At 41.6% G+C, this 27,517-nt stretch overlaps 1 protein-coding gene across 1 annotated transcript; it reads left to right on the plus strand.

Moving 5' to 3' along the window:
• The first annotated feature begins 23,158 nt into the window (after positions 1-23,158).
• LOC124655464 (beta-1,6-galactosyltransferase GALT31A-like) lies at positions 23,159-26,000 on the plus strand. The gene is made up of 9 exons (XM_047194358.1): positions 23,159-23,169; positions 23,210-23,418; positions 23,494-23,557; positions 23,643-23,721; positions 23,793-23,913; positions 24,022-24,109; positions 24,455-24,580; positions 24,681-24,790; positions 25,511-26,000. The coding sequence occupies exons 1-9, from the start codon at positions 23,159-23,161 to the stop codon at positions 25,660-25,662; spliced, it is 960 nt and encodes a 319-aa protein (XP_047050314.1). The 3' UTR covers positions 25,663-26,000.
• The last annotated feature ends 1,517 nt before the right edge of the window (positions 26,001-27,517 follow it).

A 27,517-nucleotide genomic window follows, 5' to 3' on the forward strand; every position in this document is an offset into this window, starting at 1 on the left:
TTCTAATGCAAAGCGTGAAAAATTGCTCCGAAACTCAAGTAAAATCACAAATCACTTGGGTGATAAACCGAATTTTTTTCCAACATCGGGACAATGATCCCATTGCTTTAGATTATAATGGTTTGGATTTTGATGATTGCCACATCTCTGAAGTTATAAAGTTCTTACAAAACTTGCTAAGAGTCCTAATGCTAGTGCTATAAATTTGGCTTTCACAAAACATATTACAAATGCTCTCATAAAAGCTAGAGAAGAGAAATTAGAACCGCGCAAGCTTCATTCCTAGAGCTAGAGATGGTTGGGAGCCCATCATTAAGATGAAGGTCAATGACTTGATTGTAATGCTTATGTGATCTTGAAAATGTATTTCGTTATGCCCAAGAAAATCTATAATATGCTTGACTTGCCACCATTGAAAAATTGTTATTTGGATGTTAATCTTGTCGATAATTCTACAAAGAAACCTTTGGGAGAGTTGATACTGCCCGTATTACCGTCTAATAATAACCTTGTCCCCGCTGATTTTGTTGTCTTGGATATTGAATGTAATGCATCTTGTCCCATTATATTGGGAAGACTTTTCTTCAACTCTGGTGCTATCACTGATATGAAGGAAGGCAATATTAAATATCAATTTCCTCAAGAAAGGTATGAACACTTCCCTAGAAAGAGAATGAAGTTACTTTTGATTCTATCATTATAACAAATTATGATGTTGATGCTTCCGTCTCGTGATAATACTTGATATCACACTTCGCGCCTAGCTGAAAGGCGTTAAAGAAAGCGCTTATGGGAGACAACCCATGTATTTTATCACAGCACTTTTGTTTTATATTTGAGTCTTGGAAGTTGTTACTACCGTAGCAACCTCTCCTTATCTTAGTTTTGTGTGCATTGTTGTGCCAAGTAAAGTCTTTGATAGTAAGGTCAATACTAGATTTGGATTACTGCGTGCAGAACAGTATTTCTTTGGTCGTCACGAACTCTGACATTCTCTCGGAGGTAACTCAGAAAATTATAGCCAATTTACGTGAGTGATCCTCAGCATATGTACGCAACTTTCATTCAATTTGAGCATTTTCATTTGAGTAAGTCTGGTGCCTCTAGAAATTCGTCTTTACGGATCTGTTCTGTTTTGACAGATTCCGCCTTTTATTTCGCATTGCCTCGCTTTGCTATGCTTGATGGATTTCTTTGTTCCATTAACTTTCAGTAGCTTTGTGCAATGTCCGTGGCGTTAAGAATGATTGTGTCACCTCTGAACATGTGAATTTTGATTATGCACTAAACCTCTAATGAGTTGTTTTGAGTTTGGTGTGGAGGAAGTTTTCAATGATCAAGAGAGGAGGATGATACAATATGATCAAGGAGAGTTGAAAGTCTAAGCTTGGGGATGCCCCCGTGGTTCACCCCTGCATATTTCAAGAAGACTCAAGCAGTCTAAGCTTGGGGATGCCCAAGGCATCCCTTCTTCATCGACAACATTATCAGTTCCTCCAGTGAAACTATTTTTATTCCATCACATCTTATGTACTTTGCTTGAGCGTCTGCTTGTTTTTGTTTTTGTTTTGTTTGAATAAAATGGATCCTAGCATTCACTTGTGTGGGAGAGAGATCACGCCTGCTGTTGCATATGGACAAATATGTCCTTAGGCTCTACTCATAGTATTCATGGCGAAGTTTCATTCTTCGTTAAATTGTTATATGGTTGGAATCGGAAAATGCATACATGTAGTAACTGCTAAAATGTCTTGGATAATTTGATACTCGGCAATTGTTGTGCTCATGTTTAAGCTCTTGCATCATATACTTTGCACCCATTAATGAAGAAATACATAGAGCTTGCTAAAATTTGGTTTGCATAATTGGTCTCTCTAGAGGTCTAGATAACATCTAGTATAGTGAGTCTGAACAACAAGGAAGACGGTGTAGAGTCTTATAATGTTTACAATATGTCTTTATGTGAGTTTTGTTGCACCGCTCATCCTTGTGTTTGTTTCAAATAACCTTGCTAGCCTAAGCCTTGTATCGAGAGGGAATACTTCTCATGCATCCACTATGCCATTTGTGTCCACCATACCTACCTACTACATGGTATTTATCCGCCATTCCAAAGTAAATTGCTTGAGTGCTACCTTTAAAATTCCATCATTCACCTTTGCAATATATAGCTCATGGGACAAATAGCTTAAAAACTATTGTGGGATTGAATATGTACTTATGCACTTTATCTCTTATTAAGTTGCTTGTTGTGCGATAACCATGTTCCCCGGGGACGCCATCAACTACTCCTTTGTTGAATATCATGTGAGCGTGCTATGCATGACCGTCTTGTCTCAAGTAAGAGCGCATCTACCACGAGCTGAAATGTGGTTTGAGCATGCATACTCGTTAGAGAGAAGAACATTGGGCCGCTAACCAAAGCCATGAATCCATGGTGGGAGTTTCAGCTTTGGACAAATATCCTCAATCTCATATGAGGCCACCAATTGTTGCCGACATGCTTAAGCATTAAAGAGGAGTCCATTATCTCGTTGTCTATGTTGTCCCGTATGGATGTCTTAAGTTGACAATCAAAAGCGAGAAATCCAATGCGAGCTTTCTCCTAGACCTTTGTGACAAAGTGCATAGAGGTACCCTTTTGTGGACATTTTGGTTAAAATATATGTATTGTGCATAATCCGTAATCCGAGCTAATTAGGACAAGGCGCGGCACTATATACTATGCATGAGGCTGGGTAACTTGTAGGATATAATTTACATGATGAATATGCTTTATTACTACCGTTGACAAAATTGTTTCTTGTTTTCAAAACCAAAGCTCTAGCACAAATATAGCAATCGATGCTTCCCTCGTCGAAGAGCCTTTTACTTTTATGTTGAGCCGCTTCACCTATTTCTCTCCATCTCAAGAAGCAAACACTTGTGTGAACCGTGCATTGATTCCTGCTATTAATTGTGACATATTGCACCTTATTATATTATTTTTATGTTGACAATATTGATGTCTACGTTCCTCCTCTTCCCGTAGACGTGTTGGGCCTCCAAGAGCAGTAGGTTTGTAGAACAGCAGCAAGTTTTCCCTTAAGTGGATCACCCAAGGTTTATCGAACTCAGTGGAGGAAGAGGTCAAAGATATCCCTCTCATGCAACCCCGCAACCACAAAGCAAGAAGTCTCTTTGTGTCCCCAACACACCTAATAGGTGCACTAGTTCGGCGAAGAGATAGTGAAATACAGTGTGGTATGAATAAGTATGAGCAAGTAGCAACGGTGCCGTAAAAGTAGCTTTGCTCAGACGTGTAGTTGATGGTGGTAGTATTGCAGCAAAGTAGTAACGCAGAAGAAACAAGAAACAAGCAGCAGTAACTCAGCAGTATTTAGGAACAAGGCCTAGGGATTAGACTTTCACTAGTGGACACTCTCAACATTGATCACATAACGAATAGATAAATGCATACTCTACACTTTTGTTGGATGATGAACACATTGCGTAGGATTACACGAACCCTCAATGCCGGAGTTAACAAGCTCCACAATAATGCTCATATTTTAGTAACCTTTAGTGTAAGATAGATCAAAAGACTAAACCAAGTACTAGCATAGCATGCACACCGTCACCTTCATGCATATGTAGGAGGAATAGATCACATCAATATTATCATAGCAATAGTTAACTTCGCAATCTACAAGAGATCATGATCATAGCATAAACCAAGTACTAACACGGTGCACACACCGTCACCTTTACACACGTGCATGGAGGAATAGAACTACTTTAATAACATCACTAGAGTAGCACATAGATGAATTGTGATACAAACTCATATGAATCTCAATCATGTAAAGCAGCTTCATGAGATTATTGTATTGAAGTACATAGGAGAGAGATGAACCACATAGCTACTGCTACAGCCCTCGAGCCTCGATGGAGAACTACTCCCTCCTCATGGGAGCAAGCAGCGGTGATGAAGATGGCGGTGGAGATGGCAGCGGCGTCGATGGAGAAGCCTTCCGGGCACTTCCCGCTCCGACAGGGTGCCAACGAGAGACTCCCGTCCCCGCATCTTGGCTTCGCGACGGCGCGCGGCTCGGAAGGTTTTCCGTATCGTGGCTCTTCAGACCGGGGGTTTCGCGACGAAGGCTAAATGTATGACTGAGGGCGAAGTCGGGAGAGTCACGGCGGCCCCACACGCGAGGGCCGCGCGGGCGCCACACCATGGGCCGCGGCCGGCCTGGGGTCGCGCTGCCTGTCCGGGTGGCCCCACTGCGCCTCCTCCTTGGTCCTTCCTCGGTGTTCTAGATGCTTCCGTGTGCAAAATAGGCCCCCGGGCGTTGATTTCGTCCAATTCCGAGAATATTTCCTTACTAGGATTTCTGAAACCAAAAACAAGCAGTAAAACAAGAATCGGCACTTCAGGCATCTCGTTAATAGGTTAGTGCCGTAAAATGCATATAATATGACATAAAGTGTGCATAAAACATGTAGATATCATCAATAATGTGGCATGGAACATAAGAAATTATCGATACGCTGGAGACGTATCAGCATCCCCAAGTTTAGTTCTCGCTCGTCCCGAGGTGTAAAACGATAACAAAGATAACTTCGGAGTGACATGCCATCATAACCTTGATCATACTATTTGTAAGCATATGTAATGAATGCAGCGATCAAAACAATGGTAATGACATGAGTAAACAAATGAATCATAAAGCAAAGACTTTTCATGAATAGTACTTTCAAGACAAGCATCAATAAGTCTTGCATAAGAGTTAACTCATAAAGCAATAAATCAAAGTAAAGGTATTGAAGCAACACAAAGGAAGATTAAGTTTCAGTGAGTTGCTTTCAACTTATAACATGTATATCTCATGGATAATTGTCAATGTAAAGTAATATAACAAGTGCAATATGCAAGTATGTAGGAATCAATGCACAGCTTCACACAAGTGTTTGCTTCTTGAGGTGGAGAGAGATAGGTGAACTCGACTCAACATAAAAGTAAAAGAAAGGCTCCTTCGACAGAGGGAAGCATCGATTGCTATATTTGTGCTAGAGCTTTGGTTTTGAAAACAAGAAACAATTTTGTCAACGGTAGTAATAAAGCATATGTATCATGTAAATTATATCTTACAAGTTGCAAGCCTCATGCATAGTATACTAATAGTGCCCGCACCTTGTCCTAATTAGCTTGGATTACCGGGATTATCATCGCAATACACATGTTTTAACCAAGTGTCACAAAGGGGTACCTCTATGCCGCATGTACAAAGGTCTAAGGAGAAAGCTCGCATTGGATTTCTCGCTTTTGATTATTCTCAACTTAGACATCCATACCGGGACAACATAGACAACAGATAATGGACTCCTCTTTAATGCATAAGCATGTAGCAACAATTAATGTTCTCATATGAGATTGAGGATATATGTCCAAAACTGAAACTTCCACCATGGATCATGGCTTTAGTTAGCGGCCCAATGTTCTTCTCTAACATTATGCATGCTCTAACCATTAAATGAGTGGTAAATCTCCCTTACTTCAGACAAGACGGACATGCATAGCAACTCACATGATATTCAACAAAGAGTAGTTGATGGCGTCCCCAGGAACATGGTTATCGCACAACAAGCAACTTAATAAGAGATAAAGTGCATAAGTATATATTCAATACCACAATAGTTTTTAAGCTATTTGTCCCATGAGATATATATTGCAAAGGTAGAGGATAGAAATTTAAAGGTAGCACTCAAGCAATTTACTTTGGAATGGCGGAGAAATACCATGTAGTAGGTAGGTATGGTGGACACAAATGGCATAGTGGTTGGCTCAAGGATTTTGGATGCATGAGAAGTATTCCCTCACGATACAATTTTTAGGCTAGCAAGGTTATTTGAAACAAACACAAGGATGAACCGGTACAGCAAAACTCACATAGAAGACATATTGTAAACATTATAAGACTCTACACCGTCTTCCTTGTTGTTCAAACTCAATACTAGAAATTATCTAGACTTTAGAGAGACCAAATATGCAAACCAAATTTAGCAAGCTCTAGGTGTTTCTTCATTAATAGGTGAAAAGTATATGATGCAAGAGCTTAAACATGAGCACAATAATTGCCAAGTATCAAATTATTCAAGACATTTTAGAATTACTACATGTAGCATTTCCCGATTCCAACCATATAACAATTTAACGAAGAAGATTCAACCTTCGCCATGAATACTATGAGTAAAGCCTAAGGACATATTTTTCCATATGCAACAGCGGAGCGTGTCTCTCTCCCACACAATGAATGCTAGGATCCATTTTATTCAAACAAAAAAAAAAACAAACCGACGCTCCAAGCAAAGCACATAAGATGTGATGGAATAAAAATATAGTTTCAGGGGAGGAACCTGATAATGTTGTCGATGAAGAAGGGGATGCCTTGGGCATCCCCAAGCTTAGACTCTTGAGTCTTCTTAAAATATGCAGGGGTGAACCACCGGGGCATCCCCAAGCTTAGATCTTTCACTCTCCTTGATCATACTGTATCATCCTCCTCTCTTGATTCTTGAAAACTTCCTCCACACCAAACTCAAAACAACTCATTAGAGGGTTAGTGCACAATTAAAATTTACATGTTAAGAGGTGACATAATCATTCTTAACACTTCTGGACATTGCTCAAAGCTACTGAAAGTCAATGGAATAGAAAAATCCATCAAGCATAGCAAAACAGGCAATGCGAAATAAAAGGCAGAATCTGTCAAAACGTAACAGTTCGTAAAGACGAATTTTATTGAGGGACCAGACTTGCTCAGATGAAAATGCTCAAATTGAATGAAAGTTGCGTACATATCTGAGGATCACTCACGTAAATTGGCATAATTTTCTGAGTTACCTACAGAGAATTAGGCCTAGATTCGTTACAGCAAAGAAATCTGTTTCTGCGCAGTAATCCAAATCTATTATGAACCTTACTATCAACGACTTTACTTGGCACAACAATGCACAAAACTAAGCTAAGGAGAGGTTGCTACAGTAGTAAATAACTTCCAAGACTCAAATATAAAATAAAAGTACTGTAGTAAAAACATGGGTTGTCTCCCATAAGCGCTTTTCTTTAACGCCTTTCAGCTAGGCGCAGAAAGTGTATATCAAGTATTATCAAGAGACGAAGTATCAACATCATAACTTGTTCTAGTAATAGAACCAAAAGGTAACTTCATTCTCTTTCTAGGGAAGTGTTCCATACCTTTCTTGAGAGGAAATTGATATTTAATATTACCTTCCTTCATATCAATGATAGCTCCAACAGTTCGAAAAAAAGGTCTTCCCAATATAATGGGACAAGATGCATTGCATTCAATATCGAAGACAACAAAATCAACGGGGACAAGGTTATTGTTAACGGTAATGCGGACATTATCAACTCTCCCCAAAGTTTTCTTTATAGCATTATCAACAAGATTAACATCCAAACAACAATTTTTCAATGGTGGCAAGTCAAGCATATCATAAATTTTCTTAGGCATAACAGAAATACTTGCACCAAGATCACATAAAGCATTACAATCAAAATCATTGACCTTCATCTTAATGATGGGCTCCCAACCATCCTCTAGCTTCCTAGGAATAGAAGCTTCACGTTCTAGTTTCTCTTCTCTAGCTTTTATGAGAGCATTTGTAATATGTTTTGTGAAAGCCAAGTTTATAGCACTAGCATTAGGACTCTTAGCAAGTTTTTGCAAGAACTTTATAACTTCAGAGATGTGACAATCATCAAAATCCAAACCATTATAATCTAAAGCAATGGGATCATCATCCCCAATGTTGGAAAAAATTTCAGCAGTTTTATCACAAGCAGTTCAGCTAGCTTTAGCAGCTTCAGCAGCTTTGCGGGGCTTTGCATTAGAAGTGGAAACATTGCAAACACCAATTATTTTACCATTGATAGTAGGGGCTGCGGCAACATGTGGAGCATTAACATTACTAGTGGTGGTAATAGTCCAAACTTTAGCTACATTATTCTCTTTAGCTAGTTTTTCATTTTCTTCTCTTTCCCACCTAGCATGCAATTCGGCCATCAATCTAATATTCTCATTAATTTAACTTGGATGGCATTTGCTGTAGTAACAATTTTATTATTATGATTTTCATTAGGCATAACTTTCGATTTCAAAAGATCAACATCAGCAACAAGACTATCGACTTTAGAAGCAAGTATATCAATTTTCCCAAGCTTTTCTTCAACAGATTTGTTAAAAGCAGTTTGTGTACTAATAAATTCTTTAAGCATAGCTTCAAGTCCAGGGGTGTGTTCCTATTATTGTTGTAAGAATTCCCATAAGAATTACCATAACCGTTACCATTATTATAAGGATATGGCCTATAGTTATTACTAGAATTGTTCCGATAAGCATTGTTGTTGAAATTATTATTTTTAATGAAGTTTATATCAACATGTTCTTCTTGGACAACCAATGAAGCTAACGGAACATTATTAGGATCAACATTAGTCCTATCATTCACAAGCATAGACATAATAGCATCAATCTTATCACTCAAGGAAGAGGTTTCTTCGATGTAATTTACCTTCTTACCTTGTGGAGCTCTTTCCGTGTGCCATTCGGAATAATTAATCATCATATTATCAAGAAGCTTTGTTGCTTCACCAAGATTGATGGACATAAAAGTACCTCCAAGTAGCTGAATCCAATAGGTTCCGCGAAGAAAAGTTCGATCCCGCATAAAAGGTTTGGATGATCATCCAAGTAGTCGATCCATGGGTTGGGCAATTTTTAACCAAAGATTTCATTCTTTCCCAAGCTTGTGCAACATGCTCATTATCCAATTGTTTAAAATTCATTATGCTACTCCTCAAAGATATAATTTTAGCAGGGGGATAATATCTACCAATAAAAGCATCCTTACATTTAGTCCATGAATCAATACTATTCTTAGGCAGAGATAGCAACCAATCTTTAGCTCTTCCTCTTAATGAGAAAGGAAACAATTTTAATTTTATAATGTCACCATCTACATCTTTATACTTTTGCATTTCACACAATTCAACAAAATTATTGAGATGGGCAGCAGCATCATCGAACTAACACTGTAAAATTGCTCTCGCATAACAAGATTCAAGAAAGCGTGTTTAATTTCAAAGAACTCTGCTGTAGTAGCAGGTGGAGCAATAGGTGTGCATAAGAAATCATTATTATTTGTGGTTGTGAAGTCACACAACTTAGTATTTTCAGGAGTACCCATTTTAGCAGTAGTAAATAAAGCAAACTAAATAAAGTAAATGCAAGTAACTAATTTTTTTGTGTTTTTGATAAAGAGTGCAAGATGTTGGAATTGATCACAGGATAACAAACTGTGAGGAAAAACAGGGAGACAAAGTCCTCCCCTCACGTACATGCCTTGATCGGAGGCATCCAAGGTAACCAACTGGTTTCGGTCCCTGGCCCCTAGCCCTACACCTATATAAAGTGGAGGTTTATTCTCTCACGTCAGAGAGAGACACGTACGGGTCAAGGACCCCAAAACTGCCAACAACCCGATCCAAAAACGTGGGCTAAGGGGATCAGAAGACCGAGTACCACCGCCGGCCACCACGAGGACTGTGCCGACGGCGTCCAGATCATCTCCACCCAACGAAGCTGCTGTCCTCGGTCATCTTCTTCGACAACCTTCTCACCATTCCTGCAACCAGCAGGCACGGGGTCATGGTTGGTAATCGTTTGCCATCTCAGGTACACATCTTCAACTAATCTAGGTGTTCTAACGATGAGATTAAGATCCTAGTAATGTTGCTTCTAAAGTAATTATGTCCAACAATGGTATCAGAGCATGTTTAATCTCGCTTTGAACCCTATTTAGACCCCGATGAATGTTAATTCAATGATACGGGTTTAATAGTTTTCAACACTAAAAAATATCATATTTAGTTAATCATTAAGTGGGGTTATGGCTAATCCCTACTGGTTTCATTATAATGTTCCTTATCATGTTCCAGTACTTGTCGTTCATGTTAAGATCTTGTTTAAATCCCTAATGTTCTCGCATTAGTGCTAAGAAATTGTGTTAGACATCATAATGTTAGACCGAAAGATGAAGTTGATGCACAATTAGCGCCAGTAATCCATGTCTGTGGCTCAGACAACATTTAAGAAGGAGGGGAATTGCCAATTAAGAAAAGAAAAAGGTCAAAATCCCCAATTTTGACACAAATCCGTAATCTAAAAAAAAAACTCCATAACTAAAGATCAAATCGAGCTAACCTCGATGCTAATGTCCACCGTCGTCGCCTCCCTCGTCGGAAACGCGTCGGGTAAGTAGCTGCCATGGCTGGGTCGCCATGGAGCCCCACGGCCGCGACGCCGATTACTGCCTCCATTGGAGAGGACGTGCAAGCAAGACGCGCTTTAGGCACGGAAGACAACGTCGGGCCTCCGCGTCGCCGCCCTTGATGACCGCCGGCTTGCCGGCAAGCACTGCCCACCCACGTCCGTACGAACGACACGGCAACCGCCGTTCGACGGAGGAGCGCGCGGCCTTAGCCAAGGCACGCTCCGCCGGCGAGCGGGGGCCACCGAGACGCCATGGCCGGCGGGCTCTCTCTCACCAACGTGGACGAGAAGGCCTCCAGCGGCCGCCGCTCTCTCGCCTCTGTGCGAGCAAATCGGGAGAGGAGGAGCAGAATGGGTCTAGGGTTTTCACGGGGACAAGCTTTTGTCCCAGTCCAGATGGATGTTTTCCGTCTGATCGGATCGAACGGCGCAGAATGACGAAGATTACGAACTGGGTCACTGGCGCTAATTGGACCCATTTTATCGCTGGATCTGCGAACCTATGTTAAGTTAGCCCAATGGAAGGTCTTTCCTTTCCCCATTTACCTTTTTTGCTGGGTCAGAAAAGAATGGGCTACCGTGGGTACTTTCGGCTGAACAGGTTTTGGCTATTTTTATCTTTCAGTGCACTTTATGATTTATGATGGTTATAATGCCTAATGTGTTGCACTGATTAAGTATTTAATTGACTGAAAATTTTGTTGAATGAAGATGTTTATATTTTCAGATTAATGAAAAGCATGGGCATTTTTATATATGCGTCAAGTATCATTGTATATATCAATTAATATTGTATACTGATATTTATTATAAGAATTGTGTGCTCATATTTTTAATGAAGTATCCAAGATTTTCTATTTATAGTGAAATAATTTTTATGTTTTATGAGCTATGATGCGATCATTATTGTTGATTTTATGTTGATATCATAATTATGGTATTTGTTAATGATGTGATCATGACTAATGGGTTGTGGCCATCCTAATGATTATGGATGCATGGTTCGGTTTTCCGCACCGCGCTATGTAACCAAATAATGTTGAGCAATTATTCTAAGTATTGTGTCGGTGCATTTTGTCTTTTGACATGCACTGGAGGTGATGAAGGCTCAAATGATGTTGATTCTCTAAGGAAGGATTTTTATTTAGAGAATTTTAGTGATATTTGATACCATGGTCCCTCTTGGTTGTCATTTATTTGTCGTTCAATGTTTACCAATTTTTGGTGAACCATGATGTAATTTAATGTCCAAATTCCATTTGGAAATCTTGATGGGTAATATTAATTTCATTTTCACCGCGAATGTCATTGTAATGTTTACCCAGTGAAATGCCATTTTTGTTATCAATGTTGACATGAATGTCTAAAATGTATCGTATTTTATACTTTGGCACGCATGATTAATGTTATGGAGGTTGCGGTGCCATAGTTTTGATCACATAATGAGTCGTGATGTGTTATGCATCCGTGTCTAATAACGCAATGGAAGGCATTATGTTGATCATTTATGTTAATGTTGGCTATTAATTTAGCAAAACGATTTTATCGGTCATTATGTTATTTTAAGTTTCTCTAGTCAAAATGGAACCAACGAGAAGTTTTGATTAGAGATTTTAATTAGGACCATATGATATGGTATGTGACACTATTCTGACCAACGTTGATTATTGTCATGTCCCATTTCTTGATGAATGACAAGGTTCTTTTCCGTTTTCAGCCCAACGGTGATACGGATTAGAACAACAAATGGACTTGTTTTGATTAGTATCATCACAATTTTTTCTTAGTGTTTAATCTTTTGATTACTAATGTGTGCTATAGCACAATTAAGATGCAAGAGAATTGAATAATGAGAACTCGTCGAAATTGTGGTCAAGTATAACACATTTCGAGGGGGGATGGATTGTCTCATTTAATATGGGATATGTCATTCACTTTTTTGCACTAAAATGATGAACGTGTTTGTTCTCTCGAATAAGATGGAACCAACGAGAAGTCTTATTTGGAGGGCGAATGAAAATCACACTAATGTGCTAACTCCTTTAAACATGTTAACGTGTACTTACTCCCTTATGAACATTATGTAACACACATGAATGATAAAGTGGCAAATTTGCCATTCTAATGTCGGTTATGGTGTAGCATGTGGCTTATGATTATATTTCTGACCGACGTCATTTATGATCATTTGTCTTGCTTCACTAAAGTGGCAAGTTTGTCGGTACAATGTGGCTCATGATTATAATGCTGACCAACGTCACTTATAATCATGTGCTACATTTCATTATGTTCTTTTCCACCTTCTTCCCAACGGTGTTGTGGTTTAGAACGAAATGAAGCTTTATCAAGTTTTTGGAGCCATGTCCTCCATATAAAGTGATCACGGAGAACTGGAGCTTATGAACATGAATCGTAAGGAGAATTTTTATGAGATCCTTGTTCATACGCATCAGTTAGATCGAGAATTATGCAATCTCTAATGCAATACTTGTGTTGAACCTCAAGGATTTTCGTGTGATAAATAATGTGTGTGAACATTTATCTTGGTGACATTTTCCATGCATGATGAAGAGTATGGAGCTTAATAGTGTTTTCTGAATGAGTTAAATAATGGTAGGCCGTATATGGCTCTACAAAACTAAATGTGACTCTGTGGAAATCTTGCTACAATAGTACCTCAAAACGAGGGGGAGTAAGCTTCACTATTATGTAGACTGAATCTTACTGGCTATCCAAGAGATTTCGATCTTCTAATTATGATACGAAGGATCTTGGTAATGCCTCATATTTTGATTGTGAGGTTCGCTAAGATATAAGTATAATCCAAAAGGAGTATATGTTCTATTATGTTGACATACACGTTGATGGAGTACGAATGAAATATATTATGCACTAGTACTCTATCTCACCTGCTGCTAAGGTTAAGGGCGATAAAGGTGGACATTTAAATGTTCAAGGAACCATTTAAACTGATCAGATAATGTCGGTTCCTTATGCTTCATCTCGTCAAAGCAACATGTGTTTTCAAGTATGAACACGCCCTATTTATGATTGGGATAATTGGCAAAGATATAATAAGTCCAAGCAATGGACCGCTGGAAAAGCCGCCATGAGGTCTTGCGATACATGCAAGATAGCAAATTTTACATGCTTATTAATAAGATGTTTACTAACCTCGATATCGTGGGTTATTTAGACATTGTTTTTGCGAGGTGTGTGGACATTAAGGTTTCCACGTCATGTTAAATCCTCACCTTCGCATGTGGAGTTATACCGTGGAAAAGCTCCAAATTTAATATTGATGGCATCAGTAATGATGCAAACTATTAAGTGGCATGTTATGAGGCTATTGGGCAGGTTATATGTCAAAGAAGTTTTATTCCCAAAATTAAAGTGGTAGACAATATTTTAACCACTGACTGCATTATGACACGCAGTCTTCTATGCGAGTAACAACAAGTCAAATGGTGTTGCCAAAACCATAGACAATACGTTTTGTGTTGTGAAAGATAGAATCCAGGATCAACCTATTAATGTTAAGCATATCAATATGTTTTGTATGGATCCATTTAATCGAAGGCCTATCACCCATTTTATGATTATGTTGCCAGCATGGGTTGATGGAAAGCCTTTTGATCCTGGAAATAAGGACCGTCAAATAAACCAACTCCCGTAAAGTAATATGTTTTCCATTTTGATATAGAATGATGTACTATAGGTAAAGAGGTTCTATGACATTTCATTGGTCATCGTAACACTTTATTTTGGTACGTTATTTCTATTGAGAGTGGGCTTATGATGTTTGTTAACCTTTCGATCAAGGGGGAGAATGTTGGAATTGATCACAGGATAACAAACTGTGAGGAAAAACAGGGAGACAAAGTCCTCCCCTCACGTACATGCCTTGATCGGAGGCATCCAAGGTAACCAACTGGTTTCGGTCCCTGGCCCCTAGCCCTACACCTATATAAAGTGGAGGTTTATTCTCTCACGTCAGAGAGAGACACGTACGGGTCAAGGACCCCAAAACTGCCAACAACCCGATCCAAAAACGTGGGCTAAGGGGATCAGAAGACCGAGTACCACCGCCGGCCACCACGAGGACTGTGCCGATGGCGTCCAGATCATCTCCACCCAACGAAGCTGCTGTCCTCGGTCATCTTCTTCGACAACCTTCTCACCATTCCTGCAACCAGCAGGCACGGGGTCATGGTTGGTAATCGTTTGCCATCTCAGGTACACATCTTCAACTAATCTAGGTGTTCTAACGATGAGATTAAGATCCTAGTAATGTTGCTTCTAAAGTAATTATGTCCAACACAAGACAGTAAATAAAGTAAAGCTAGCAACTAATTTTTTTGTGTTTTGATATAATGCAGCAAACAAAGTAGTAAATAAAATAAAGCAAGACAAAAACAAAGTAAAGAGATTGGATTGTGGAGACTCCCTTGCAGCGTGTCTTGATCTCCCCGACAACGGCGCCAGAAAACAGTCTTGATGCGCGTAGATGACACGTCCGTTGGGAACCCCAAGAGGAAGGTGTGATGCGCGCAGCAGCAAGTTTTCCCTCAGTAAGAAACCAAGGTTATCGAACCAGTAGGAGCCAAGAAGCACGTTGAAGGTTGATGGCGGCGGGATGTAGTGCGGCGCAACACTAGGGATTCTGGCGCCAACGTGGAACCTGCACAACACAACCAAAGTACTTTGCCCCAACGAAACAATGAGGTTGTCAATCTCACCGGCTTGCTGTAACAAAGGATTAGATGTATAGTGTGGATGATGATTGTTTGCGTGAAAACGATGAGAACAAGTATTGCAAGTAGATTGTATTCGATGTAAAAGAATGGACCGGGGTCCACAGTTCACTAGAGGTGTCTCTCCCATAAGATAAATAGCATGTTGGGTGAACAAATTACAGTTGGGCAATTGACAAATAGAGAGGGCATGACCATGCACATACATGATATGATGAGTATAGTGAGATTTAATTGGGCATTACGACAAAGTACATAGACCGCTATCCAAGCATGCATCTATGCCTAAAAAGTCCACCTTCGAGGTTATCATCCGAACCCCTTCCAGTATTAAGTTGCAAACAACGTACAATTGCATTAAGTATGGTGCGTAATATAATCAATAACTACATCCTCGGACATAGCATCAATATTTTATCCCTAGTGGCAACAAGCACATCCACAACCTTAGAACTTTCCGTCACATCGTCCCGCATTTAATGGAGGCATGAACCCACTATCGAGCATAAATACTCCCTCTTGGAGTTAAGAGTAAAAACTTGGCCAGAGCCTCTACTAATAACGGAGAGCATGCAAGATCATAAACAACACATAGGTAATAGATTGATAAGCAACATAACATAGTATTCTCTATCCATCGGATCCCAACAAACACAACATATAGCATTACAGATAGATGATCTTGATCATGTTAGACAGCTCACAAGATCCGACAATGAAGCACATAAGGAGAAGACGACCATCTAGCTACTGCTATGGACCCATAGTCCAGGGGTGAACTACTCACTCATCACTCCGGAGGCGACCATGGCGGTGAAGAGTCCTCCGGGAGATGATTCCCCTCTCCGGCAGGGTGCCGGAGGCGATCTCCTTAATCCCCCGAGATGGGATTGGCGGCGGCGGCGTCTCTAGAAGGTTTTCCGTATCGTGGCTCTCGGTACTGGGGGTTTCGCGATGAAGACTATATGTAGGCGGAAGGGCATGTAAAGGGGCGTCACGAGGGGCCCACACAACAGGGTCGCGCGGCCAGGGCTTGGGCCGCGCCGCCCTGGTGTCTGGCCACCTCGTGGCCCCACTTCGTAAGTCCTTCGTTCTTCTGGAAGCTTCGTGAAAAAATAGGCCCCTGGGCGTTGATTTCGTCCAATTCCGAGAATATTTCCTTACTAGGATTTACGAAACCAAAAACGGCAGAAACAAAGAATCGGCTCTTCGGCATCTCGTTAATAGGTTAGTGCCGGAAAATGCATAAATATGACATAAAGTATGCATAAAACATGTAGATATCATCAATAATGTGGCATGGAACATAAGAAATTATCGATACGTCGGAGACGTATCAGCTGCCGCGGCCGAAGCCGTTCGCGGCGATGATCTTGCGGGAGGAGGAGCTCGACATTTTTGGAGCGGCGAGGAGAAGATCTGCGAGGGGGAGGCGGCGACGAGAAGGTTTGGGAGCGGTGAGAAATTGGGACGAACTGCACGGCGTCTTAATGTACATCGTCGGCAGTGGGGTGGTTGCACGCAATAACGCTGGCGCCGACGGCCACGCGGCTATGCACGACGAGACGCGTCTCTGCGTCGCCTGGGAAAACAGGGACGCCATTAATGTCGCTTGACCAAAGGTAGGCGACGGGAATTTAGACTTCCGAGCCGCTGACGCGTCGGGTCCGCGTCGGTTCGCCTCGCTTTTCGTTGTGTCTGGCTTGCCCGGAGCATCCCCTGTGGGACGGGGACGGACTCGGGGTGCCGAGCACTGTATCGGAGCGCGCTGGACAAAATTCGGTTTGGAAAACGCGGCTGGAACGGTTTTTTGGTCCGTTGCGCCCCAAATTGCTTTGGAGGACGCTTTGGGGGACGCGGCTAAAGATGCTCTAACTGCTTACTCTAGAGACGCTCCGTAGGGTTTTTTGCCCATAGCTTGTAGTGGGTTTGCTTCAAGTACGGGCCCCTTTTCTCATATTCTTTTGGCCGCGTGCATCGATTGATAGATACCAATACATTTTCTTTTTTTAGAAAGAATATAAAAGAAAGATGGCTCAATTGGAAAAAGGGGAAAGGGAAGGAACAACGATGGACTATTTAATTTTACTTGATGCGATTTTAAAAATGCATATATATTCCCAAACTCTACATAATCTCAATATGACATGGAAACTGATTTTAATCTCTTTTAAGAAGTCCAACACCCAGGTTTCCCACTAATGCTTCACACCCCTTAGGCCTCGTTCGGTTTCAGTGGAAGTAATCCACTGGTGAAATTAAACCGCCGTGTAATTGGGTGAACCCCCTCTCTCCACCCAAATCCCTGCAGGTATATTAAAACACTGCCTGTTCTTGTCGTTCGGTTGGTAGGAAAGCTGGCTCGACCAGGCACTCTCGCCGATTTATCGCCATGACCAGATCGCTGAGCACTTGCCCTCCTCCTCCACCGCTCCGTCACCAGCCTAGCGCCTTTCCGGGAAAGCGCCAACACCACCAGCGATAGCCGAGCGTCCCTCACGATGCGGCCGCGGCCAGGGTCGGAGACGGAGAAGATGAAGACGGCGGCGGCGGTTCTGGCCGACGCGGGTCGATTGCTTCGGCTGGGTGAGCAAGTGAACGATGGAGATTATCATGGACAACATGGCTGAGCTCGGTGTGGACGACAACCATGGGAACGCGGAGCACGCCGGCGACTGCGTGAACCGAATGCCAATCACGTTCTAGCTTCGCAGAGCGGGCCGCAGCCGGATGCAGGGGAGGGACGGGCTGCTGCGGGACCGGTCGATGCAGGAGTCTAGGCACCAGGGCGGCAGATGTCGCCGACGGGGGCTTCGTCGGAGACAGCGTAGATCAAGGTCGCCGCCCAGCTATCGCATCTGGGGATTTCATCCACGGGTGGAGGCACGATGTTTTTAACCCCCGTGGAATTGACAGATTCGACGGGTTTTCGGCCAGGGATTGAACCCGGCCGGGTATAACCGAACGCGGAAAGTTGGTTGGACCGAGATTTCATCCCCGCCGGGTTGATTCCCGTGAAACCCGGCCAATCCTCTCGGGGAATGGGATAACCGAACGAGGCCTTATCGGTTATCATCCGCAATTTCATATTTTCCGGCAGCAACACGAAGTGTTTCTTCTAATTCCATATAGTTCTTGTGACAGATGGAACCATGAGTTCAATGTTCAAGCTAGACCATTTGCTGTTATCCGACAATTAACAATGCATGCGCGCCGCGAAAAAGGAGAAGTAGGTCGTCTAGCTAGCAGCATTGTGTTGCTTGAATAAACATGTGGCAAAGATCGTACCATTTCGCACCATCACATTCAATTAGCTCATGGGTTGCTGATGACTATCCCTAATCATGCAGCACTATCGCTCACCATCACATGCCCATGTGCCGGGCAATGCATAGCTTCATCATCAACGGTCCAATAAAAAAGAAGTGGAACCGAAAGGGATAAAATTTAAGATGATGGCAACTAATGTGCGCGTCCATCATGAGCATTGTATTCCGGCAAGACCGCGAGAGAAAAGTGTACTCCCTTTAGCAGCCACTGACGCCCAGGTAAATTGGCGTAGTTTCATATTCTACCGCAGTGTAAAAAACATGGAGGAAAATACATCAGACGTGCAATCTACGTGTGACACGGAACCCTAGATACAAAGGGTTTGTAAAATATGAGATACATCCACTTTTTGTCTGGCAAACTAGCATGCTGAAGACACTATCAGTATATTCGATTGCACTTCAAGTCCACGCCATACATATTCGTGGAATCGGAGACAACCAAAGTTCCAACGATGTACTCCATGCCACCGCCACTATTACTAACTTACTAGTATTTTCTCCTGGCATAATTACCTTACCCTTTGGCTACCGAGCTACTCCCTCCATTCACAATTACCTTGCGCTTTGAGTTTAGTTAAAGTCCAAATTTGTAAAGGTTGGCCAAGAATATAAAAAATTATCAACATTTATAATATCAAATGCATATAATTTGAAAATATACTCTATGACAATTCCAATACAATAGATTTACTATTGTAGATGTTGATATTTTTTTAGATATTTGATCAAACATTACAATTTTTGACTTTGACAATACCTAGAACATGAGGTAATTTTGAACGGAGAGAACACATGGGAGGCCTTTATTTTTAAAAAATAAAAAGAATATTTGGAAGCTTTAAAAAGTTTTGAAAAATATCTTGAAATAGTTCTTGATATATACTAGAAGCGTGGAAAATCTCACTGTATTCTATGCTACATACAAAAGTGAAAAAATCTGACAAATTTAATAGTTTTAAAATATGCACTATTCACTATTCTTAGATATGTACCTTTGTCATTTCGATGTAGCCTAACATATGAAGTACTCCTTTTATTAGAGTTTTAGCAAGCTAATTTAGCTTGCCAAAACACGTTATAACAAGGAAAGGAGGAAGTATTTCATAGTGAGGTAGTGAGATGCTGCAGCGGAAACCACAAATGTAGCCCGAACTATATATAGCCTGTTTTTTTAAAAAATAATCTAAAACATCATTTTAAAGTTTTAAATTCTAAAATCGAATCCGTATGTAGACAATGTTGTGTTCTACCAACATGCAAAGTTTCAACTCGAAACACATTATTCGTTGTTGTGACAATATCGAACATCTATAGTAGCGGATAGTGCAAGATTTCAAAATCCGATAGATGTCGTTATTATTTATGTACGTAGCCCTGAATATAAGGCATCTGGATCTCGATTTCTGCACATCGATAGAATACAACATTGTCTAATCATTTCTTTTTTTTTGTTGGAAACCTTTAAAATGTTGTTTTTTCCAATTTTTCAGAAAATCGAGTTAGACGTAGCTCGGGCTAAAAAAAAATCAAGTCCACTCTTTTTTTAAGGTTAAGGTATCTCATTCATTCGTAAAAAACAAGATCCCGATTACAATCATTGTTCAGGGCTATAAAAAGAACGTTGCACACACTAACTCTGTCTATAAAAAGAACGTTGCAAATTTATCTAAATTTATATATCTCTATGCACTAAAGAGTATCTACGTGCATCATTAGAATTTAGAAAAATCTCTAGCATGTTTGTATGGACGCCCGGAGGGGCAGTGTATATCATGGGCTACCGTTTCCATGTAGCGGCGAGCGTCTAGCCAGCACAAAGCCACCGTTTCTCAAACAAACAAAAAAAGCCACAGACAGACAGCGATCGATGACGGTGGGCCCGGCAAAACAAATCCCTCGCCGTCCCCCACTGCCGAAAATCAAGCCTGCCTTTACTGTAGAGTCCAAATGAAGGACGTGCGCACGGCGGTGGCCCGCGTGGATTCGTGCCACGCCATTTTGCGGGGCCGCGAGCAGCAACCCCACGAACCTTCCGCCGTGGACCTCGTGCACCGCCCACCTGGTGTCCTTGCCCTCGGGCTCTGCCTCTACTACTGTACTAGTCGTCGTCGCCTCGTCGGTGCGCGGCCGCGTCCTGGAACGCCGGGTCCAGCCAGGCGCTTCCCCCCGCCGCGCCAGAGGACACGACCGTTTCGCGCGGTACAGAATGGAGGCAGGTCTCCTGCAGCGGTGATTAATGCTGCTGTCGCCGCCATGGACCTGGTCCATGGAATGATGTAAATAGTATCGCTTTTCTTTTTGCTACTCTAGAAAAGAGCGCGGTGCTTTACTTTATTTTAGACAGCAGGGAAAAGTACTTGGTACTCGGGTACCGGGCCGGTGCCAAGTTCCAAGGGAAATAACAATACCTGTACGGAGTACTAGCAGTACTTGACTTTTGTGGCTTATGGGTTTTCCTTTGTTTTCTTGCTTACGGGGTTCCTCTTGCTTTGCTTGAAAGTATCAGCATTTTAAACGGAAAACAAGTACACGAGTTTTTCTATTTCTTAGGCAATAACTATTGCTAAATCAGCTCTAAGAACCATTTAATCTAAATAGAATAAGACACCCGCGCACCTACAAATAATATGAGAACATCTGTTTAAATGATTATCAATATCGACCACAAAGTAACTATTGATGAGTCGATTGGGCCGTAGACACTTCAAAGTGAATAGGAGCGTCTTTGCTCAAGGATTTATACATGTACATGACAAGAAAAACAAAAATAATGTTTAATTGCTAAGACGAAAACTATACAATTAAATTTAAGTTAGAGGTTATTGCTGGTATATAATTGCTTGGCGTTTTATGTTCGCATATAGTTGCTTCAAAAAAGTTCGCCGGGGAGGGGGTGGGGGCACATTGTTTTTTCCACTTATAGGTTACTGATGTCTCCTCAATGAGTTTATTTTGTCAACCTTGAAGTTTCCTGACTTCGGTATTTAGTCTCTAGTAGACAATGAGTGAGTGTATACGATGTTTTTTTTTATTGCTGTTGACATTTCTGTAAATGTGTGTTGGGTGTGTGCACAACTCTAACTTTTGGTAAATACAGTGTGAGTATGAACATGTGATCGTATACGATTCGTTTGTACTTGTTGTCTATGAATATCAGAGGGAATTACACATTCCACCAATTTTTCATCCCTCTTTTGCATAAATCACTAGTTTGATAGTTTTTTTTTCCACATTTCACCATTTATTGATCTAACCTATTACAAGTTCCACCAGCCTATTATCTAATCAACATATTAGCATAGTTGACAGCAAAATGACAGGTGGGCTCAAAATATCACTGCTTTAATTTATGTTATTTTTTTAGAATGCTTTAAAATTCATAAAAAAAATTAATCATGCAAAAATTATGATTTTTGTGGATGTACTAGGCTATAATAGACTCATTTCATAAGAAACACCAACAATTAGTAAAAAAATCTTACCACTATCTGCAAAACATAAGAAAATAACTTTACCTCCACAAGTTATGAAAAAAATATGATTACTTTATGTGAAGACACATGAAGCAAAATTTTGGATGGAAAATTTATGTCAGAAAATAGGTTCATTACACCCTATACATAAAATAAAATTAGTGAGTTGATTATTTATTTTAAAAAATAAACGACCAAATAGTTTTGAGTAAACTTTGATATTCATGTAAAAAGTGTTGATTACATCCTCAAGTGCATCCACAATTTTTTTCGCAATTTTTGGGTATCAGATTATTTTTTCTATATTTTTAAGCATTTTACAATATTCGTGTATAAATTAGATCACTGGCGCTCGAAGCCCACCTATCAATTTTCCTATTAGTCCGGTTAAATAGCTGATTAAATGATCAATTGGTGAAAGTTGCATTAGATTAGACCATCAAGTGGTGAAATATATAAAAATATATGTCAAGCTACTGTTTTTATAAAAAGAAGGATGAAAAACTGGTGAAACACGCAATTTCCTCGTGAATATCACCGAGTTGATTATAATTAGACCAGCAAGTGGAAATGAAGTGTACTTCTCAAAAAGCACCAAAAATCACGGAGGGGAAAGGGGTATATGAGCCGAGTCCACGGAGCACTGAGTACTCCTGCATTGCAGGTGAGCAGAGCAGGCCAAGGCAGAGAGCTCTCACGCTCTCCCTCTCACACGGCTTTCCCTCTCGTCCCGTTCGAACGAGGAATCCGAGGCCCCAGCACGGCCGGCGATGGCCGCGGCAAGGCCGCAGCACAGGGCGCCGCCGGGCCGCGTGCCCACGAGGTGGGCGGCGGCGCTCTGCACCGCCTGCTTCTTCCTCGGCGTCTTCGTCGTCAACCGGTTCGCATTCGCTCCCCCAAATCCGCCGTTTCTCTTGGATTTCTTTCCCCCTCGGCCTTACCCGCCCGAATCTCTCTTTCTCGCCACGATTCGTTGCAATGTTCGTCGATTTCGTGGGGGGGCGGAAGTGGTCACGTTCGCTCTACATCATTTGCAGGTATTGGGCAGTTCCCGAACCACCCGATTGCCCAAACAAGGTAATGCGTCACTCTAACCCACTTCCCCCTCTTGGCTTGATGTCCATTTAGATTTAGGTGCAAATTGCCAACTGGTTCGATTTTTCAGGAAAGTTCTGGTGCTCGCCCGAGGGCCGTGCTGAACCAAGTGTCACAGACTAGCGAAGTCGTCATGTAATAATGTCTCTGAACCTTGAGCAGCCATGAATCTCTCGTACCGAGTCTGGATTTGCTTATGCCGTTCCTGCTCGCAGCGCGTTGGACAGAACGATTTCGGACATCGAGATGCGCCTGGCTGCCGCTAGAGCTGAGCAGATGAGGGGCCAAGGCGTGGCGCCGGCGAGTGATTCGGCGGTTGACCGGGGGAACACGGGGCACCGAATGTTTTTCGTCATGGGCATCATGACCACGTTTGATAACCGCAACCGCAGAGACTCGCTCAGGCAGACGTGGATGCCACAAGGTAGATTCGAACCCTTTCAACCTAACACATCGTCTCCAATTGTTTATGTTTTCTGTCTGATGCAATGCTTTCTAGGCGTGCACCTGCAAAGGCTGGCGAAGGAGAAGGGCATCGTCATCCGTTTTGTTATTGGGCGAAGGTATGGCTGAGTCCAAATCAGGGGAAGAAATAGCCGTTGTTCTTGCCTAATACATTTACTGAATTCTGGGGCTTGCTTCTTGTAGTGCAAATTCTAGCCCTGACAGCGAAGTGGAGCGTGCCATGGATGCAGAAGACAAAGAATACAGTGACATTCTGAGACTTGTATGCTCGGTCGATTACTTTCAAATGCTTCAGCTTTTGTCAATGACTAACAATATTGACGCCCCTTGCAGAATCACGTTGAAGGCTATGGTGGGCTTCCTATGAAGATTCAGATGTTTCTTTCAGCTGCTCTGTCCACGTGGGATGCTGATTTCTATATCAAAGCTGATGATGATGTTCATGTAAACATTGGTATGCCAGCACAGGGCCTTTTGAGTTTTGGCCGTTGCTGCTAAATGTTTCATTCGTATTGTGATCAATCTGTGATATCACTCATTGAGATTTTCTCTCTTAATACAGGCATTACTGGATCGATTTTGGCACGGCATAGATCGAAACCTCGGGTGTACATCGGCTGCATGAAATCCGGACCTGTTATTGCTAACAAGTAATACACCAGAAATCCAAATTGTTTCTAATTGATTTAAGTAGTACTAAACATATGGGAGATGTGTCAGATGAGAACTTCCACGGAATGGGATCAAACTCGTGATATGAGCTGTCGAATAGCGCGGCGAAAAATTATCATCCACTCGATCGTGGAAGTTACTCGTGTATTTTTTTATTATTCATTCCCATGCATCGAATGATGAAGATCACGAGTTTGCATTCTCTTATTAATTTATTATAACAGCATACCCTACTAGATATGCTCCCAAACAGATGTTTCACTTTCACCTTACCTGCATTTCTTCTAAAATAATTTAATATATTGTCTGGTTAATGTTCACAGTGAATCTAAGTATTATGAACCAGATCATTGGAAGTTTGGGACCGCCGGTAACAATTACTTCCGGCATGCAACACGGCAGCTGTATGCTGTAACAAGGGATTTGGCGACATACATATCGGCAAACAGGTGAGTTCTAATGTGGATATCCAGGTGATGATTAAAAATATGTGGATGTGCAATGCCAGATAAAATACTGCTTCATTTCACTCATGTTTATCATTTTCAGGCATATCTTGCACAAATATACAAATGAAGATGTATCATTTGGTTCTTGGTTGATCGGTTTGGATGTTGAGCATGTTGATGAAAGAAGCCTCTGTTGTGGTACACCCCCAGGTTGCATCTTGCTTCTTTACTATCCATTTTCCATTTTGCTTCAGCAGATTACTCTAGTTTATCCAGATAATTATTGCATACTCATTAGGGCATCGCTTGACCTGGAAGTTATATGCTTTACAGTACTAAGTAGTTGAGCCAATCATTTTGAATTTTGTACCGAGAAAAAGATGATATAGTGGTCTTAACAACTACAGTGTTGGTTAGCACCTTTCTCCAACAATCAAAGATTCAAGACTTGCTTTTACCACCTTTCTGTCCCCCAGCTCTCCAGAAATTGCTCTACACAACAAACTTGTCCTTACATCACATGGGCATTTCATTGATCTGAATGTTACCAGCACTTTGTACTTGATGATTACTCTTAACCCGAATGACCTCAGAATAAAATGACAGCCAGTGCAAGTCTAGTGGGTGTTGACCTACTCTGCCAGTTAGTTACTCTTTTGACTATTGCACTTCAGTAGGCATGGACACAGCACATGGATCTATCTTCTCATGTGATGTGGTGAATGAGCATCAGTACAATTTGCTTTCTTGGACCATCAATACATTGTTCTTAATGCTCTATCGCTGGGAAATTTTCACTTCACCAACCATTATTGCCAGCCTACCCGGCATTTCCTGCAATTCCTACGCACTTTGGATCGCTGTTCAGATCGCGGGAACATATCTCAGCTGATGAATATATTTAATGTGACATCTTCTCTGATCATGCAGACTGCGAATGGAAGGCGCAGGCCGGGAATCCATGCGCGGCGTCCTTCGACTGGAACTGCTCTGGCATCTGCAATCCGGCAGAGAGAATGCAGGAGGTGCACCAGCGATGCTGGGAACATCGCGAGGCCGCTCTGCCGCAAGCGCAGTCTTGACAACCAAGGGGTGGTGGCACCGGCATCCTTGCGTTGCTCCATGTAAACTCGTGTAAATTACTAGCATTCCATAGACGCAGACACAGCAGTTGTCGTGCTGTGGTCCAGGCTCTTGGAGCTGCAAAATTTTGGATTCCCATGCCGCGCATTGGCACAAATCGGGGGAAATTCATTGGCACGTGACCACTCGACACGAATCTGAACGGAACTACTGCAAAGTGAAGGTTTTATATCGTGTAAGATATGCGGTATGTGAAAATGAATGCAGGAAAGCTCTGCAAATTGTGTGGTCAGAATATTTGACTTGGAAACAGTAAGTGGCCTCTGAGGAAGTATTATCTCCTGGGTGCTTCCCGCAAATGCTGAACACCATAGTTTGACTTTCAAAAAAACTTGATCAAACTAATTAAGCTCTTACACTATATCATAGGCATGCACACAACTAAGTACTGCTCATCCGGTTTCTCTATGGTGCATGCACATAATGACATTAACCAAGATTTTCTGAATTATAACTTCATTTTTTTTCAAACAACCCATATATAAAACGATTGATGAACCTGTTCCATTATTATCGCGGCCAGATCTTCAAAACTTAATCTCATACTGATATGCTTTGATAATGTTGTTTTACGGTAATTGCGAAATTAGTGACACTTACATGCCAGATTATAATCACTTGGTTGTCAGAATACGGAACATCATTCTGCACCAATAATCTGTGGCATGATTTGATAGCATCTTTTAGTAGTCGGAAACACTTAAATACACACTCTCTTGTTTTTAGCATACATGGGCATGGGTAGCCCGTCCTAACCCGAAAATCCCAGGCCTGGGCTTGAAATCTAGGCTTTTTTTTTTGAAAATCAATATATATTAGGTCAGCAAGCCGCCTCATTAAAAACCTTCCAGCCCCCCCTTGGGTACCCTGGAAGGAAAAGAGTGCGTCTGAAACTTGCTACCTCACACAAACAGTTACATAGCAGGATTACAATCAGCACTAAGGCTGTGAACAAGAAAATCTGGCGGCTCGACATTCCAGGTAAAAGACTCCTCCTGTACCAACGCAAATTTTGCGCAACAGTGAGCAACCTGGTTTGCCTCCCGCCGAACAGAAACTACATTACAAGAGATGAAATATAAACTAATATCCCTAATCTCTTCCAGGATTGGACGAATCACAGACCTATCCACCTCACCTTTTTGCCAACATTTCACCAGCTCGGCACAATCAACCTCACAAATCACATGAGTAAAACCTCTCCCTAAAGCATACATGAAAGCATCTCTGAGAGCCAAGGCTTCGATTGTTATTGGGTATGAAATTCCAGTATAGGTTTTGCACATTGCACCACGGAAACCAGTAGCATCACGTGCCACCACTCCAGATGCCGCCAGATTTAAATCCACCTGAATACCTCCATCTGAATTGATTTTGGTAAAACCTTCCGGTGGCCCATGCCAGGTACACGCCGGCCTCAGAGGTTTTGCACTTCGTTGCTCCTTCGGAAGCTCCAAAGTATCCATAGCTTCAAGAATAAACTCCATGGATTTTGACGGATTGAAAACTGCCTCACCATGAGTCACCTTGTTCCTTGATGTCCATATAGTATACATCACCGAAATTATTCTTGCAATATCCTTCTCTGGAAAAAGAGATCCACATAAAATGTCCCTTGCCCACGTATTAGGATGCAATCTTGGTAGTTTCACCAATAAAATATCTTTCGCAGCTGCCCAAAACATATGTGCATGACTGCATTCGATCAAAGCATGAAACATACTTTCAGATTTTGCTTTGCATATTCCACAAGTGCTATCAGCCCTGACATGCCGCCGTGTAAGGGTCCCATAA

Source organism: Lolium rigidum, chromosome 1 (genome assembly GCF_022539505.1).
Source record: "Lolium rigidum isolate FL_2022 chromosome 1, APGP_CSIRO_Lrig_0.1, whole genome shotgun sequence".
Lineage (NCBI taxonomy): Eukaryota > Viridiplantae > Streptophyta > Magnoliopsida > Poales > Poaceae > Lolium > Lolium rigidum.